This window comes from Callionymus lyra, chromosome 10 (genome assembly GCF_982586985.1).
Source record: "Callionymus lyra chromosome 10, fCalLyr1.hap1.1, whole genome shotgun sequence".
Classification (NCBI taxonomy): Eukaryota; Metazoa; Chordata; class Actinopteri; order Syngnathiformes; family Callionymidae; genus Callionymus; species Callionymus lyra.
Window position 1 is genome coordinate 762,501 of NC_141827.1, and position 17,500 is coordinate 780,000.

The window sequence follows — 17,500 nt, forward strand, 5'->3', positions numbered from 1 at the left end:
CCTGGAGCTCACATGGTCAGACCTGGTGCATTATGGGATGCAGACTGTGTGCCCTGCAGCCGCCGGAGGAGAACTTCAAACTACTCTATGAAGTCCGTCAGGTACTGTCTTCACACTCGATGCTTCCGACGAGAAGAAGAACATGTCGAGGTTTGAGATGAAGTTTGTTGGAGCTGCTGCTGCTGGAGCTCTGGAGGTCAGAGGTCAGAGGTGGACGCTGTGAGAGAGAGGGATGATGAAGAGGTGGACGCTGTGAAAGAGAGGGATGATGAAGAGGTGGACACTGTGAAATAGAGGGATGATGAAGAGGTGGACACTGTGAAAGAAAGGGATGATGAAGAGGTGGACGCTGTGAAAGAGAGGGATGATGAAGAGGTGGACGCTGTGAAAGAAAGGGATGATGAAGAGGTGGACGCTGTGAAAGAGAGGGATGATGAAGAGGTGGACACTGTGAAATAGAGGGATGATGAAGAGGTGGACACTGTGAAATAGAGGGATGATGAAGAGGTGGACGCTGTGAAAGAGAGGGATGATGAAGAGGTGGACGCTCTGAAAGAGAGGGATGATGAAGAGGTGGACACTGTGAAAGAGAGGGATGATGAAGAGGTGGACGCTGTGAAAGAGAGGGATGATGAAGAGGTGGATGCTCTGAAAGCGAGGGATGATGAAGAGGTGGACGCTGTGAAAGAGAGGGATGATGAAGAGGTGGACGCTGTGAAAGAAAGGGATGATGAAGAGGTGGACGCTGTGAAAGAGAGGGATGATGAAGAGGTGGATGCTCTGAAAGCGAGGGATGATGAAGAGGTGGACGCTGTGAAAGAGAGGGATGATGAAGAGGTGGACGCTGTGAAAGAAAGGGATGATGAAGAGGTGGACGCTGTGAAAGAGAGGGATGATGAAGAGGTGGATGCTCTGAAAGCGAGGGATGATGAAGAGGTGGACGCTGTGAAAGAGAGGGATGATGAAGAGGTGGATGCTCTGAAAGCGAGGGATGATGAAGAGGTGGACGCTGTGAAAGAGAGGGATGATGAAGAGGTGGATGCTCTGAAAGCGAGGGATGATGAAGAGGTGGACGCTGTGAAAGAGAGGGATGATGAAGAGGTGGACGCTGTCAAAGAGAGGGATGATGAAGAGGTGGACGCTGTGAAAGAGAGGGATGATGAAGAGGTGGACACTGTGAAAGAGAGGGATGATGAAGAGGTGGACGCTGTGAAAGAGAGGGATGATGAAGAGGTGGATGCTCTGAAAGCGAGGGATGATGAAGAGGTGGACGCTGTGAAAGAGAGGGATGATGAAGAGGTGGATGCTCTGAAAGAGAGAGATGATGAAGAGGTGGACGCTCTGAAAGCGAGGGATGATGAAGAGGTGGACGCTGTGAAAGAGAGGGATGATGAAGAGGTGGACGCTGTCAAAGAGAGGGATGATGAAGAGGTGGACGCTGTGAAAGAGAGGGATGATGAAGAGGTGGACGCTGTCAAAGAGAGGGATGATGAAGAGGTGGACGCTGTGAAAGAGAGGGATGATGAAGAGGTGGACGCTCTGAAAGAGAGGGATGATGAAGAGGTGGACGCTGTGAAAGAGAGGGATGATGAAGAGGTGGACGCTGTGAAAGAGAGGGATGATGAAGAGGTGGATGCTCTGAAAGAGAGGGATGATGAAGAGGTGGACGCTGTGAAAGAGAGGGATGATGAAGAGGTGGATGCTCTGAAAGAGAGGGATGATGAAGAGGTGGACGCTGTGAAAGAGAGGGATGATGAAGAGGTGGACGCTGTGAAAGAGAGGGATGATGAAGAGGTGGACGCTGTGAAAGAGAGGGATGATGAAGAGGTGGACGCTGTCAAAGAGAGGGATGATGAAGAGGTGGACACTGTGAAAGAGAGGGATGATGAAGAGGTGGACGCTGTGAAAGAGAGGGATGATGAAGAGGTGGACGCTGTCAAAGAGAGGGATGATGAAGAGGTGGATGCTCTGAAAGAGAGGGATGATGAAGAGGTGGACGCTGTCAAAGAGAGGGATGATGAAGAGGTGGACGCTGTGAAAGAGAGAGATGATGAAGAGGTGGACGCTGTGAAAGAGAGGGATGATAAAGAGGTGGACGCTGTGAAAGAGAGGGATGATGAAGAGGTGGACGCTGTGAAAGAGAGGGATGATAAAGAGGTGGATGCTCTGAAAGAGAGGGATGATAAAGAGGTGGACGCTGTGAAAGAGAGGGATGATGAAGAGGTGGACGCTGTGAAAGAGAGGGATGATGAAGAGGTGGACGCTGTGAAAGAGAGGGATGATGAAGAGGTGGACGCTGTCAAAGAGAGGGATGATGAAGAGGTGGACGCTGTGAAAGAGAGGGATGATGAAGAGGTGGACGCTGTGAAAGAGAGGGATGATGAAGAGGTGGACGCTGTCAAAGAGAGGGATGATGAAGAGGTGGATGCTCTGAAAGAGAGGGATGATGAAGAGGTGGACGCTGTCAAAGAGAGGGATGATGAAGAGGTGGACGCTGTGAAAGAGAGAGATGATGAAGAGGTGGACGCTGTGAAAGAGAGGGATGATAAAGAGGTGGACGCTCTGAAAGAGAGGGATGATGAATGATTGACAGATTGAAGTTTAAAAACGTGACTTTGACGAAAGAAGAAAATATTCTAATTCACTACAGTTTATTACAACATTTTAATATAATATTGTAAAGTTTGTTGTGTTTAAATAATTATATTTCATCAGGTTTTTAGTATTAAATCAAACTTTAAATTCTACTTTCAAACTTTTGTTTCTTTTTTTCATCTATTTTGTTTAGATTTGATTGATTTTATTGACAGACTTTCTGTAAACAACTTGTTTCTCGTGTTATTATCGTGTTATTATTGTGTTGTTATTGTTTTATTATTGTGTTATTATTGTTTTATTATTGTGTTATTATCGTGTTATTATTGTGTTATTATCGTGTTATTATTGTGTTATTATTGTGTTATTATCGTGTTATTATTGTTTTATTATTGTGTTATTATCGTGTTATTATCGTGTTATTATCGTGTTATTATTGTGTTATTATTGTGTATTTACTGAATGAAACGACAAAAGTTGTTCCTCGACTCGTCCTCACATGAACTCTGAGTGAACTTGAGTTCGACCGCGGCAGGAATTCTCTGGATTTAAATCTCTCGGTGCGACGCTAACGACGCTAACGACGCTAACGATCGTTAGAGATCGTGACGCTGAAGAATCTAACGAGTGACAACCGTCTGCTCGTCACACTCGTCACTCTCGTGATCTGTTCAGGGTGTCCCTGCTTCTCTCCCTGAGTAGCTGGGACAGCCTCAGTGAATGAATGATTGACAGAATAGTTATTTTTCCAGCATCTTCTGAAACTTCCAAAGCGACAGATTCGATCGAACTTGTTTGACAGAAAGTTTTTCTCTTTGAAAACGAAGAAACCGAACAGTTGCTTCTCCAGACGTGACCCTGGTCCGACAGGAGGGGGCGACAGAGACGTTTGTCGAGCCCCCGATGAACCCGTCACAGACGCCGCCATCAAAGCGGCCCCTGGAACCGGACCTCGGGGGCCGCGATGAGGCCGACGCAGGCGGGTCGAGGTGACGAAGCGATGAGATGCTGGCGTCACATCTGTTCTACGCCGGAGCAGGTGGTCGCTCGCCACGGGGGAGACGCTCCGTCTACTTAACTGTCAGTCCAGGACGGAGGACCCGGTCCCAGCAGACCCATAACCGGCCCCGGAACAAAAGTGTAGATGGACTTTGAGGTTAAAAGCCTCTCGAGGATCAGGTGACGTTGACGAGGAACGACCAGATGTTGGAACCAGAGAAGGTTCTTTGATGAACGCCGTGACCATCGCGACACGACCGTGACCCGGAGCGTTTCTCCGGCGGACGGTCGTGATTTAGAACCGTTGGCGAGGATAAATCAGACCGTTTTGAGGTCAAGGGTCACTGCCTAAGGTCGACGAACGGCGGCCGATGACATTTGCCCTTGAAGGTTGATGGAAAGACGCACTTAACTCCAGACACAACATGAGCGACGACCGTGACCTGGATCGTGGTTGTGTTGATAGAAGTGTGTGCAGCTGTTTGTGTTATTGTGGAGCTCGAGCGCACAACACACGCTGATGCCACTTCCATGTTGAGGGACCTTCAGCTTCTCTGGACGTCTCATAAGTTGCTGATGTTCTACTGGACCAAGGTGTCATTTCAGAGAAGCTTGATCTTCTCTTCAGCGTCATCTACCAGTGAAATGAAGATACATTGAATGTTCTGTAACTTGGGCCACGTTGAGGAGCATCAAGGGTCAGACAGAAGGGGGGAATCCCCGGGTCAGTGCTGTGAGTCTCTGCTGGTCTCAACCTTTGATTGACACGATAAAGATCTGGTTCTTCAGGTTCTGACGTTGAGTGTTTGGTTCTTGAAGACATAAGTTCACTTGAAACGTCTTGAAAACTTGTTGTTTTTATTGAACCGATGAGTTTCTCTGGTTCTTGAGTTTTGTTGGTTTGAAGAAATGGACGGAACAAGAAGTTCAACTGGTCGAGTCTCTCTTGTTGAACTGGAAGCCAAATGACAGAAGGAACTGCTTCGTTCATGATCCTACAAATCACTGTCAGACATCAAATACGCCACAAATCGTCTTGATCTTCTTCTGAAATGCAGCCTCGAAGTGGAGTCGACCAGAAAGAGGAGCCGGACTCGAGGCTCGGGTCTGAAGACGGTGTTCAGTGGTCGCTGAGAAACACGAGGACTCTCTGATGAAGCTCCTCTTCTTAAGGGATCCCACTGTGATGAACATGTTCTCAACAACTGGGCTCTGACGGTCATCACTGTGTGTTTATCTTTGGTTCACAGTGTTCTTCTGAAAACATCTCAAATGTGGTTTTTCATCGTGACTCAAAATCTACTCTCACATATTTAGAGTAAGAATGTGAAACTGTCGCATTCCTTGACCGCAGTGGTCAGTACCAGTTGAAGGTTCCACAACAATATTATCTGCGACCTCACTTGAGTGATGGACCTCAATGTGTTTGTGACCCAGACTAGGCTCCATGTTCAACTCCTGACGTCACACTTTGAAGCTAAATGTGGACAAAAGTCAAACTCTGGTGATTGTTGAAGTTCAGGGTCGAGTCAGAACTTGAGTGACTGATGTCAGTCAAACTGAGGAACCTGGTGTTTGATGAACGTCTCAAGTTAACTCTGAACAAAACTGACACAAACTGTTAAAGTGAGAAAATAAACATCAATGATGTCACAACATTATAATGTGTTTGTGTCGTTTACACTATTGTGTTTATTTTGTGTCTAAACAAGAAGGATGTGTTTTGCCTGCAGTTCATACTCTGAGCCGCTCTAGTAGAAGAACTCACATTTCTCCTTCAAACTCTTCTCTAGTTTCTTTCAGGATCATTTTAAAATTCTGGTTCTTACTTTCAGATCTATTCATGGTCAGACCTTCATGATCTGATCCAGACTTACACCCCAGCTCGGGCTCTGAGGTCTGTGGATCAGAATCTACTGATGGTTCCTGAGCTTCAGGACCAGAGGAGAGAAATCCTTCCAGACTGTTGAAGCTTTGGAACCATCTCTGTGTTTGATGGAACTATTTTAGATTTATTTGTGAGATTCTTTATTGGTTGTTGAATCCAACAAAGAAGGAGATTTTCTTAAAACTCTTTTCTAGTACGTTTTTTATTTTCCCTCGTCTCGGTAAAACTGGTGATGCTGGATCATGAAGGCTGGTGTCGTGACTTCATCATGTCTGTGGTTCGACGAAGATGGAAAATATGAATATTTTTAATCTATCGGCTGAAAAAGGTTCAGTTTAAGTGACGACTTATTCAGAGACGACTGACATCTTCGTCAGATCAGGTCATTGGTGTCGATCAGAAGTTTTTATCATCTTCATGAATGAAACATATTCTATTTAAAAATGTTATTAACTCCAGACGGATCGTAATGAAAGAATCTCAACCTGTTCATTTTGAGCGACGCACTAATGAAAGAATTGATTGACAAGCATCTGTGACAACATCTTCATTGTGTGAACAGAAACACATAAACACACACAGAGACGCACACATTGTGCTTCCTGTCAATCTAAATCCAATGTTGGTCCAGGTTACGTGGAAGATCGTGTCGCTCGATTGTTGTTCGTCCGGCTGACGACTCCTGTTGTCTGTTCAAAATCCAGGGAATCTGGAGGAAGTTCAGCGGATCACGTGCATCACCTCGAGGTGTTTGAATAACAAAGCTGAGGGAATTCCTGACAGACACTCGTGATTTAGATCTCATTAGTATTCGTCTCTTCTGTGGTTGATTTTCAAGACGAGCCTCTGAAGAATCCTGGCTTCATCGTGGCAGAGACTCAGGTGATCAAGGACCAGAGCTGTGTCTCAAACATACTTCTCTTAGTATACTAGAAGTTAGTATCATCAGGATAGTGTACGTACTAACTAGTAACTAATCCTCCACAGATAGTATGTCTCAAACATACTTCTCTTAGTATACTAGAAGTTAGTATGCATCAGGATAGTGTACGTACTAACTAGTAACTAATCCTCCACAGATAGTATGTCTCAAACATACTTCTCTTAGTATACTAGAAGTTAGTATCATCAGGATAGTGTACGTACTAACTAGTAACTAATCCTCCACAGATAGTATGTCTCAAACATACTTCTCTTAGTATACTAGAAGTTAGTATCATCAAGATAGTGTACGTACTAACTAGTAACTAATCCTCCACAGATAGTATGTCTCAAACATACTTCTCTTAGTATACTAGAAGTTAGTATCATCAGGATAGTGTACGTACTAACTAGTAACTAATCCTCCACAGATAGTATGTCTCAAACATACTTCTCTTAGTATACTAGAAGTTAGTATCATCAGGATAGTGTACATACTAACTAGTTACTAATCCTCCACAGATAGTATGTCTCAAACATACTTCTCTTAGTATACTAGAAGTTAGTATCATCAGGATAGTGTACGTACTAACTAGTAACTAATCCTCCACAGATAGTATGTCTCAAACATACTTCTCTTAGTATACTAGAAGTTAGTATCATCAGGATAGTGTACGTACTAACTAGTAACTAATCCTCCACAGATAGTATGTCTCAAACATACTTCTCTTAGTATACTAGAAGTTAGTATCATCAGGATAGTGTACGTACTAACTAGTAACTAATCCTCCACAGAAAGTATGTCTCAAACATACTTCTCTTAGTATACTAGAAGTTAGTACGCATCAGGATAGTGTACGTACTAACTAGTAACTAATCCTCCACAGATAGTATGTCTCAAACATACTTCTCTTAGTATACTAGAAGTTAGTATCATCAGGATAGTGTACGTACTAACTAGTAACTAATCCTCCACAGATAGTATGTCTCAAACATACTTCTCTTAGTATACTAGAAGTTAGTATCATCAGGATAGTGTACGTACTAACTAGTAACTAATCCTCCACAGATAGTATGTCTCAAACATACTTCTCTTAGTATACTAGAAGTTAGTATCATCAGGATAGTGTACGTACTAACTAGTAACTAATCCTCCACAGATAGTATGTCTCAAACATACTTCTCTTAGTATACTAGAAGTTAGTATCATCAGGATAGTGTACGTACTAACTAGTAACTAATCCTCCACAGATAGTATGTCTCAAACATACTTCTCTTAGTATACTAGAAGTTAGTATCATCAGGATAGTGTACGTACTAACTAGTAACTAATCCTCCACAGATAGTATGTCTCAAACATACTTCTCTTAGTATACTAGAAGTTAGTATCATCAGGATAGTGTACGTACTAACTAGTAACTAATCCTCCACAGATAGTATGTCTCAAACATACTTCTCTTAGTATACTAGAAGTTAGTACGCATCAGGATAGTGTACGTACTAACTAGTAACTAATCCTCCACAGATAGTATGTCTCAAACATACTTCTCTTAGTATACTAGAAGTTAGTATCATCAGGATAGTGTACGTACTAACTAGTAACTAATCCTCCACAGATAGTATGTCTCAAACATACTTCTCTTAGTATACTAGAAGTTAGTATCATCAGGATAGTGTACGTACTAACTAGTAACTAATCCTCCACAGATAGTATGTCTCAAACATACTTCTCTTAGTATACTAGAAGTTAGTATCATCAGGATAGTGTACGTACTAACTAGTAACTAATCCTCCACAGATAGTATGTCTCAAACATACTTCTCTTAGTATACTAGAAGTTAGTATCATCAGGATAGTGTACGTACTAACTAGTAACTAATCCTCCACAGATAGTATGTCTCAAACATACTTCTCTTAGTATACTAGAAGTTAGTACGCATCAGGATAGTGTACGTACTAACTAGTAACTAATCCTCCACAGATAGTATGTCTCAAACATACTTCTCTTAGTATACTAGAAGTTAGTATCATCAGGATAGTGTACATACTAACTAGTAACTAATCCTCCACAGATAGTATGTCTCAAACATACTTCTCTTAGTATACTCGAAGTTAGTATCATCAGGATAGTGTACATACTAACTAGTAACTAATCCTCCACAGAAAGTATGTCTCAAACATACTTCTCTTAGTATACTAGAAGTTAGTACGCATCAGGATAGTGTACGTACTAACTAGTAACTAATCCTCCACAGATAGTATGTCTCAAACATACTTCTCTTAGTATACTAGAAGTTAGTATCATCAGGATAGTGTACGTACTAACTAGTAACTAATCCTCCACAGATAGTATGTCTCAAACATACTTCTCTTAGTATACTAGAAGTTAGTATCATCAGGATAGTGTACGTACTAACTAGTAACTAATCCTCCACAGATAGTATGTCTCAAACATACTTCTCTTAGTATACTAGAAGTTAGTATCATCAGGATAGTGTACATACTAACTAGTAACTAATCCTCCACAGATAGTATGTCTCAAACATACTTCTCTTAGTATACTAGAAGTTAGTATCATCAGGATAGTGTACGTACTAACTAGTAACTAATCCTCCACAGATAGTATGTCTCAAACATGCTTCTCTTAGTATACTAGAAGTTAGTATCATCAGGATAGTGTACGTACTAACTAGTAACTAATCCTCCACAGATAGTATGTCTCAAACATACTTCTCTTAGTATACTAGAAGTTAGTATCATCAGGATAGTGTACGTACTAACTAGTAACTAATCCTCCACAGATAGTATGTCTCAAACATACTTCTCTTAGTATACTAGAAGTTAGTATCATCAGGATAGTGTACGTACTAACTAGTAACTAATCCTCCACAGATAGTATGTCTCAAACATACTTCTCTTAGTATACTAGAAGTTAGTACGCATCAGGATAGTGTACGTACTAACTAGTAACTAATCCTCCACAGATAGTATGTATATATATATATATATATATATATATACATATATATATATATATATATATATGACGTAACTTCTGTTTACAACGTCACTAAGATGGAGTCGTTTAGTGTAGAAAGTGTCCATCGATTCATACTCAGTTTTGTGGGTGTTTTAGTAACAATCTAGTGAGTATGGAGCACTGACTTTACATACTAAGAATTGAGACGCACTTACACACTAAAAATACTAACTTTGAGTACACAAGTATGTGATTTGAGACACAGCAAAGGTCTGTCGTTCAAGGCGCTCGTGTTAACGTTAATTGTTGTGCGTCGAGTCAGGGAGGTCATGGGTTTTTTTCCCAGTGCGCTGCAAAGGGCTGCTTCATGTCAGAGGTGAGGTTCTGAATGGAGGTCGTGGGACCCCCGACTGCAGCGGGACGTCCCTCCATTGAGGGCAACAAGGCTGCGGCTCAAGCTTTTGTCTCCGGTTCACTGGCTGGAAGTGTCCGTGAGATTCCTGGTCGGACTGAGACACACGAGCACAAAGATGCCACAGAACCTGAGACTCTCGCGCTCGTCTATAAGTTTCCCAACATTAGTATTCCGTGAGAAACGTGCAGAGAAAACTGCAAAATTGATGAGCTAATCATTTTTTCTGGACAAAGTTTTGATGTAGAACTGAAGTCCACTGAGATGATCCAATTATCCTGCAGGCGAGGATTAGCATTAATCCGTGCTGGTTGTTAGTGGGAGCAGCGCTCGCTTCAATCCGTCTTTCTTCCTCCTCCAATCACGGTTCAGCTTCAAAGTTCCACTAATCGTCTGGGAAATTGAGTCAAGTTAGTGGAAAGGTTGGTTAAATACAAGTTAACATTTAAAAGCTCTTGGTTCTTGCTGCTGCAAATCAAGCTTCGACGTGTTCTTGGTTTATAGATTTTATATTCTGGCAGAAGTTTCTGAGCGAAACACATGTTATTTTACCTTTGTTTCAATACGTGTTTTGATAATGTTGCACTTTTCCCGAGCACTGGCTGGAGCAAACACGAATCCTTCACAATAAAAGCTCAACGATGACATGTTGTTGTAAATAAAGTAAATAAAGATGAAATCCAGCGGCAACTGTACAAATCAGATATGTACTCCTTTATTTGGTCGTTGTGTGTGTGTGTGTGTGTGTGTGTGTGTGTGTGTGTGTGTGTGTGTGTGTGTGTGCGTGTGCGTGTGCGTGTGTGTGTGTGTGTGAGAGAGAGATCCAGTGAACTCACAGCTGAAGCGACGATGTCGTCTAATAAAGAGTCGTCGCTTGTTCATGGATTTAATTTCTGTCACCAGAAGTTGCGACTGGAGCTCGAGTGAATCAACTCTAATCCAAGCTCTCGTCTGACATTTGAACGCGAAGATCTTCTCTTTATTTGCTTTTAATTGTGAGCAGATCCAGACTCGTGTGGAGCTCATCAGTGTCTCTTCTTCATTAGTTTTCACTCCAATGAATCGACGTCTGCGCTGAGACTCGTGTTCATCTACGAGTGTCTTCACTGAAGCTGCTTCTCTGATGAAGACCACGTTCTAATGAAGTCCTGGTTCAGTCCAACCGTGACCCTGAGATGTTTATGATTTCTGTCCCGGAGCCTTGATCTGTTCGTTTATAGGAGCGACCACTGATGAACTGATTCTCTGCAGGTCAACGGCAAAGACCTGTCCAAGGCCACGCACGACCAGGCCGTCGAGGCCTTCCGCACCGCCAAGGAGCCCATCATGGTCCAGGTCCTGCGTCGAGCTCCTCTGGCGAAACTGGTCGCAAACGACCCCCAGGTTTTCGACATGAGCACCCAGACCGACATCACCCTCCAGCACATCCTGGCTCTCGCCCAGATGCCTCCGCCGTCGCCCCCCATGACGGAGCTGGAGGACTTCATGCTTCCTGAAGAGTAAGAACCTCGGAACCTTCTCCTGTTTCTCCACCAATCAGGAGCAGATGTTGGCAGAGACGTGTGTTTTGAGCTTTTTCATATTAGATAAAAGGATAAAACTCTTCCATGTTGACCTTCCACTCACTTTAGACCCGCCTGCAGCTGATGAGGTTTTGATCTTACGTCGTAAAATGATTGTGTTCATTATTTTAACCATGTTTGATAGATAAAATCTAGATAATGTACACATTAAGTTTGAATGACCTTAAACTGGATCTTTCAAACCTTCACAGACTCAAATTAACTTTTAAAGCATGAAAAAAACAGATTTACATGAATTATGAAAACAGCTCAGGTGTGAAACACTGGTTTTACTCGAGTGATGAGTTTGAGCTGCAACAGTTTCTTCTTCCTTCACTCGTCGTAAACATCTTTATTTTAAAAGTCTTTGTCTCCTCCTGGTCATCAGTGTCTGATGAAGACATGATGTTATTGTTGTTGTTGTTGCCTCTAATCATTTGTTTGAGTTTGAATATTTGTTGATCAAACACGACGATCTTCTTCCTTTAGCTCGTTCCTTCACGATGCTAATGCTAAGAATGTCTTGTAGTTGTTGCCATGGAGACAAACACAAACTCCAGAAACATTTCTAAATATATATTTAATCCTAATGTACGAAACTAAAAGTCTAAAAGTTGATGAGATTTAATGAAAAGTTATTTTCCTGCAGACACTGAAGCTGCTCTGGATTCAAACCTCAGATCCTGAAGCGTTGAATGATTTAATGGATTTGAGTGAAATGAACGGAACTAACGTGTTGATTTGTGACGAGAGCGTCTGATTCAAGTGACATTATTTCCTCTCACCTGTACCTGTACACCTGTGTGTTCCAGACACGCCCCTCCGCACACGTTCTTCGACCCCAACGACTTCCTGGACGGCCTGCACCACGACATGGAGCGCGAGGAGCTGGAGTACGAGGTCAGTCGTGTGGAGAGGCTGGATCATGAAGCACGACATCTTGTGACGAATCATCTCCGCGTGATGCTGGCGACACCAGCACTGGATCATTAGAGGATAATAACACTGATGAATCTGTCGAGGTCGAGGACCAGCCTTTGTTTGATCCTAATGACCTCTAACCCCCCCTTATACCTTATGCTCAGAATGATCATCATCTCTGCGGCGGTGAAGTTCAAGGCCACACGAGATTGACTCGAAGAGATCATGTCAAAGTCAGAGGCTCGTTATGCTTCAGTTCAAACCTGGAGCTGCGAGAAATACATGAACTTCAGTGACGAGAAACCAGAGCAAATGTTGATTTGAGCTGAAGATCCGTCTGGATCTAAGAAGGTTTCTGCGTTCACTTGTTTGGCTCGTCAGCAGGTCCAGTGAGATCCTGCAAGAAACGCTAGTTCTTGATTGAAGTCATTTGACCTCCTTGGTGGAGGGATGTGCTGTCTGTGTGCTTTTCTAGTCTGTCATGCAGAATAAGGTTCATTTTCAAGAAGGTCTGGTAGGTTCTAGATGGTCCTCAGGTCACCAGGTCATTCAATTAACTCGTGTGACCTGCTGCAGAGCTGGACCAGCTGAGAATCAGTGTCTGCCTCTGTGAGATAGAGACGAGAGAAGATTCGCTGCATCATCATCCAGTGACGGATGATCTCACTGTCTTCATGAATGTGTGTCCAGGAGGTCGACTTGTTCAGAGCCAACGTCCAGGACAAGCTGGGACTGACCATCTGCTACCGGACGGACGACGAGGATGATGCTGGGATTTACATCAGTGAGGTACGACATCAGGTTGTGTTGACAAACATCATCCTTAACTCTTGTTGTGTTTAGATCGATCGTTGACTCTTGTTGTGTTTAGATCGATTGTTAATTCTTGTTGTGTTTAGATCGATCGTTGATTCTTGTTGTGTTTAGATCGATCGTTAACTCTTGTTGTGTTTAGATCGATCGTTAACTCTTGTTGTGTTTAGATCGATCGTTAACTCTTGTTGTGTTTAGATCGATTGTTAATTCTTGTTGTGTTTAGATCGATCGTTGACTCTTGTTGTGTTTAGATCGATTGTTAATTCTTGTTGTGTTTAGATCGATCGTTGATTCTTGTTGTGTTTAGATCGATCGTTAATTCTTGTTGTGTTTAGATCGATCGTTAACTCTTGTTGTGTTTAGATCGATCGTTAATTCTTGTTGTGTTTAGATCAATCGTTAATTCTTGTTGTGTTTAGATCGATTGTTAATTCTTGTTGTGTTTGGATCGATCGTTAATTCTTGTTGTGTTTAGATCGATCGTTAACTCTTGTTGTGTTTGGATCGATTGTTAATTCTTGTTGTGTTTAGATCGATCGTTAATTCTTGTTGTGTTTGGATCGATCGTTAACTCTTGTTGTGTTTGGATCGATCGTTAACTCTTGTTGTGTTTGGATCGATTGTTAATTCTTGTTGTGTTTAGATCGATCGTTGACTCTTGTTGTGTTTAGATCGATTGTTAATTCTTGTTGTGTTTAGATCGATCGTTGATTCTTGTTGTGTTTAGATCGATCGTTAATTCTTGTTGTGTTTAGATCGATCGTTAACTCTTGTTGTGTTTAGATCGATCGTTAATTCTTGTTGTGTTTAGATCAATCGTTAATTCTTGTTGTGTTTAGATCGATTGTTAATTCTTGTTGTGTTTGGATCGATCGTTAATTCTTGTTGTGTTTAGATCAATCGTTAACTCTTGTTGTGTTTGGATCGATTGTTAATTCTTGTTGTGTTTAGATCGATCGTTAATTCTTGTTGTGTTTGGATCGATCGTTAACTCTTGTTGTGTTTGGATCGATTGTTAATTCTTGTTGTGTTTGGATCGATTGTTAATTCTTGTTGTGTTTGGATCGATTGTTGATTCTTGTTGTGTTTAGATCGATCGTTGACTCTTGTTGTGTTTAGATCGATTGTTAATTCTTGTTGTGTTTAGATCAATCGTTGATTCTTGTTGTGTTTAGATCGATTGTTAATTCTTGTTGTGTTTGGATCGATTGTTGATTCTTGTTGTGTTTAGATCGATCGTTGACTCTTGTTGTGTTTAGATCGATTGTTAATTCTTGTTGTGTTTAGATCGATCGTTGATTCTTGTTGTGTTTAGATCGATCGTTAATTCTTGTTGTGTTTAGATCGATTGTTAATTCTTGTTGTGTTTAGATCGATCGTTGATTCTTGTTGTGTTTGGATCGATCGTTAACTCTTGTTGTGTTTGGATCGATCGTTAACTCTTGTTGTGTTTAGATCGATCGTTAACTCTTGTTGTGTTTGGATCGATTGTTAATTCTTGTTGTGTTTAGATCGATCGTTGACTCTTGTTGTGTTTAGATCGATTGTTAATTCTTGTTGTGTTTAGATCGATCGTTAATTCTTGTTGTGTTTGGATCGATCGTTAACTCTTGTTGTGTTTGGATCGATCGTTAACTCTTGTTGTGTTTGGATCGATTGTTAATTCTTGTTGTGTTTAGATCGATCGTTGACTCTTGTTGTGTTTAGATCGATTGTTAATTCTTGTTGTGTTTAGATCGATCGTTGATTCTTGTTGTGTTTAGATCGATCGTTAATTCTTGTTGTGTTTAGATCGATCGTTAATTCTTGTTGTGTTTAGATCGATCGTTAATTCTTGTTGTGTTTAGATCAATCGTTAATTCTTGTTGTGTTTAGATCGATTGTTAATTCTTGTTGTGTTTGGATCGATCGTTAATTCTTGTTGTGTTTAGATCGATCGTTAACTCTTGTTGTGTTTGGATCGATTGTTAATTCTTGTTGTGTTTAGATCGATCGTTGATTCTTGTTGTGTTTGGATCGATCGTTAATTCTTGTTGTGTTTGGATCGATCGTTAACTCTTGTTGTGTTTGGATCGATTGTTAATTCTTGTTGTGTTTGGATTGATTGTTAATTCTTGTTGTGTTTAGATCGATTGTTAACTCTTGTTGTGTTTGGATCGATCGTTAATTCTTGTTGTGTTTAGATCGATCGTTGATTCTTGTTGTGTTTAGATCGATCGTTGATTCTTGTTGTGTTTAGATCGATCGTTAATTCTTGTTGTGTTTAGATCGATCGTTGATTCTTGTTGTGTTTAGATCAATCGTTAATTCTTGTTGTGTTTAGATCGATTGTTAATTCTTGTTGTGTTTAGATCGATTGTTAACTCTTGTTGTGTTTAGATCGATCGTTGACTCTTGTTGTGTTTAGATCGATTGTTAATTCTTGTTGTGTTTAGATCAATCGTTAATTCTTGTTGTGTTTAGATCGATTGTTAATTCTTGTTGTGTTTAGATCGATTGTTAACTCTTGTTGTGTTTAGATCGATCGTTGACTCTTGTTGTGTTTAGATCGATTGTTAATTCTTGTTGTGTTTAGATCGATCGTTAACTCTTGTTGTGTTTAGATCGATCGTTAATTCTTGTTGTGTTTAGATCAATCGTTAATTCTTGTTGTGTTTAGATCGATTGTTAATTCTTGTTGTGTTTGGATCGATTGTTGATTCTTGTTGTGTTTAGATCGATCGTTGACTCTTGTTGTGTTTAGATCGATTGTTAATTCTTGTTGTGTTTAGATCGATCGTTAATTCTTGTTGTGTTTAGATCGATCGTTAATTCTTGTTGTGTTTAGATCGATTGTTGATTCTTGTTGTGTTTAGATCGATCGTTAATTCTTGTTGTGTTTAGATCGATCGTTAACTCTTGTTGTGTTTAGATCGATCGTTAATTCTTGTTGTGTTTAGATCAATCGTTAATTCTTGTTGTGTTTAGATCGATTGTTAATTCTTGTTGTGTTTGGATCGATCGTTAATTCTTGTTGTGTTTAGATCGATCGTTAACTCTTGTTGTGTTTGGATCGATTGTTAATTCTTGTTGTGTTTAGATCGATCGTTAATTCTTGTTGTGTTTGGATCGATCGTTAACTCTTGTTGTGTTTGGATCGATTGTTAATTCTTGTTGTGTTGGGATCGATTGTTAATTCTTGTTGTGTTTAGATCGATCGTTAATTCTTGTTGTGTTTAGATCGATCGTTAATTCTTGTTGTGTTTAGATCGATTGTTAACTCTTGTTGTGTTTGGATCGATCGTTAATTCTTGTTGTGTTTAGATCGATCGTTAATTCTTGTTGTGTTTAGATCGATCGTTGATTCTTGTTGTGTTTAGATCGATCGTTGATTCTTGTTGTGTTTAGATCGATCGTTGATTCTTGTTGTGTTTAGATCAATCGTTAATTCTTGTTGTGTTTAGATCGATTGTTAATTCTTGTTGTGTTTAGATCAATCGTTAATTCTTGTTGTGTTTAGATCGATTGTTAATTCTTGTTGTGTTTAGATCAATCGTTAATTCTTGTTGTGTTTAGATCAATCGTTAATTCTTGTTGTGTTTAGATCGATTGTTAATTCTTGTTGTGTTTAGATCGATTGTTAACTCTTGTTGTGTTTAGATCGATCGTTGACTCTTGTTGTGTTTAGATCAATCGTTAATTCTTGTTGTGTTTAGATCAATCGTTAATTCTTGTTGTGTTTAGATCGATTGTTAATTCTTGTTGTGTTTAGATCGATTGTTGATTCTTGTTGTGTTTAGATCAATCGTTAATTCTTGTTGTGTTTAGATCAATCGTTAATTCTTGTTGTGTTTAGATCGATTGTTAATTCTTGTTGTGTTTAGATCGATCGTTAACTCTTGTTGTGTTTAGATCGATCGTTAATTCTTGTTGTGTTTGGATCGATCGTTAACTCTTGTTGTGTTTGGATCGATTGTTAATTCTTGTTGTGTTTAGATCGATTGTTAATTCTTGTTGTGTTTAGATCGATCGTTAACTCTTGTTGTGTTTGGATCGATCGTTAATTCTTGTTGTGTTTAGATCGATTGTTAATTCTTGTTGTGTTTAGATCGATCGTTAATTCTTGTTGTGTTTAGATCGATTGTTAATTCTTGTTGTGTTTAGATCGATTGTTAATTCTTGTTGTGTTTAGATCGATCGTTAACTCTTGTTGTGTTTGGATCGATTGTTGATTCTTGTTGTGTTTAGATCGATTGTTAATTCTTGTTGTGTTTAGATCGATTGTTAATTCTTGTTGTGTTTAGATCGATCGTTAACTCTTGTTGTGTTTAGATCGATTGTTAATTCTTGTTGTGTTTAGATCGATTGTTAATTCTTGTTGTGTTTAGATCGATCGTTAATTCTTGTTGTGTTTAGATCGATTGTTA

The 17,500-nt window shown here is 40.5% G+C and overlaps 1 protein-coding gene across 3 annotated transcripts in view; it reads left to right on the top strand.

Annotated features, from left to right (window-relative positions):
* pdzrn3b (PDZ domain containing RING finger 3b) overlaps positions 1–17,500 on the top strand; it is a 101,293-nt gene that overhangs the window by 76,953 nt on the left and 6,840 nt on the right. For all 3 annotated transcript variants that reach the window (XM_087801563.1, XM_087801562.1, XM_087801564.1), the window contains 3 exons: positions 11,047–11,294; positions 12,170–12,257; positions 12,969–13,067. In XM_087801563.1, the coding sequence (XP_087657689.1) occupies positions 11,047–11,294; positions 12,170–12,257; positions 12,969–13,067 (435 nt within the window). The remainder of the gene's footprint in view (positions 1–11,046; positions 11,295–12,169; positions 12,258–12,968; positions 13,068–17,500) is intronic.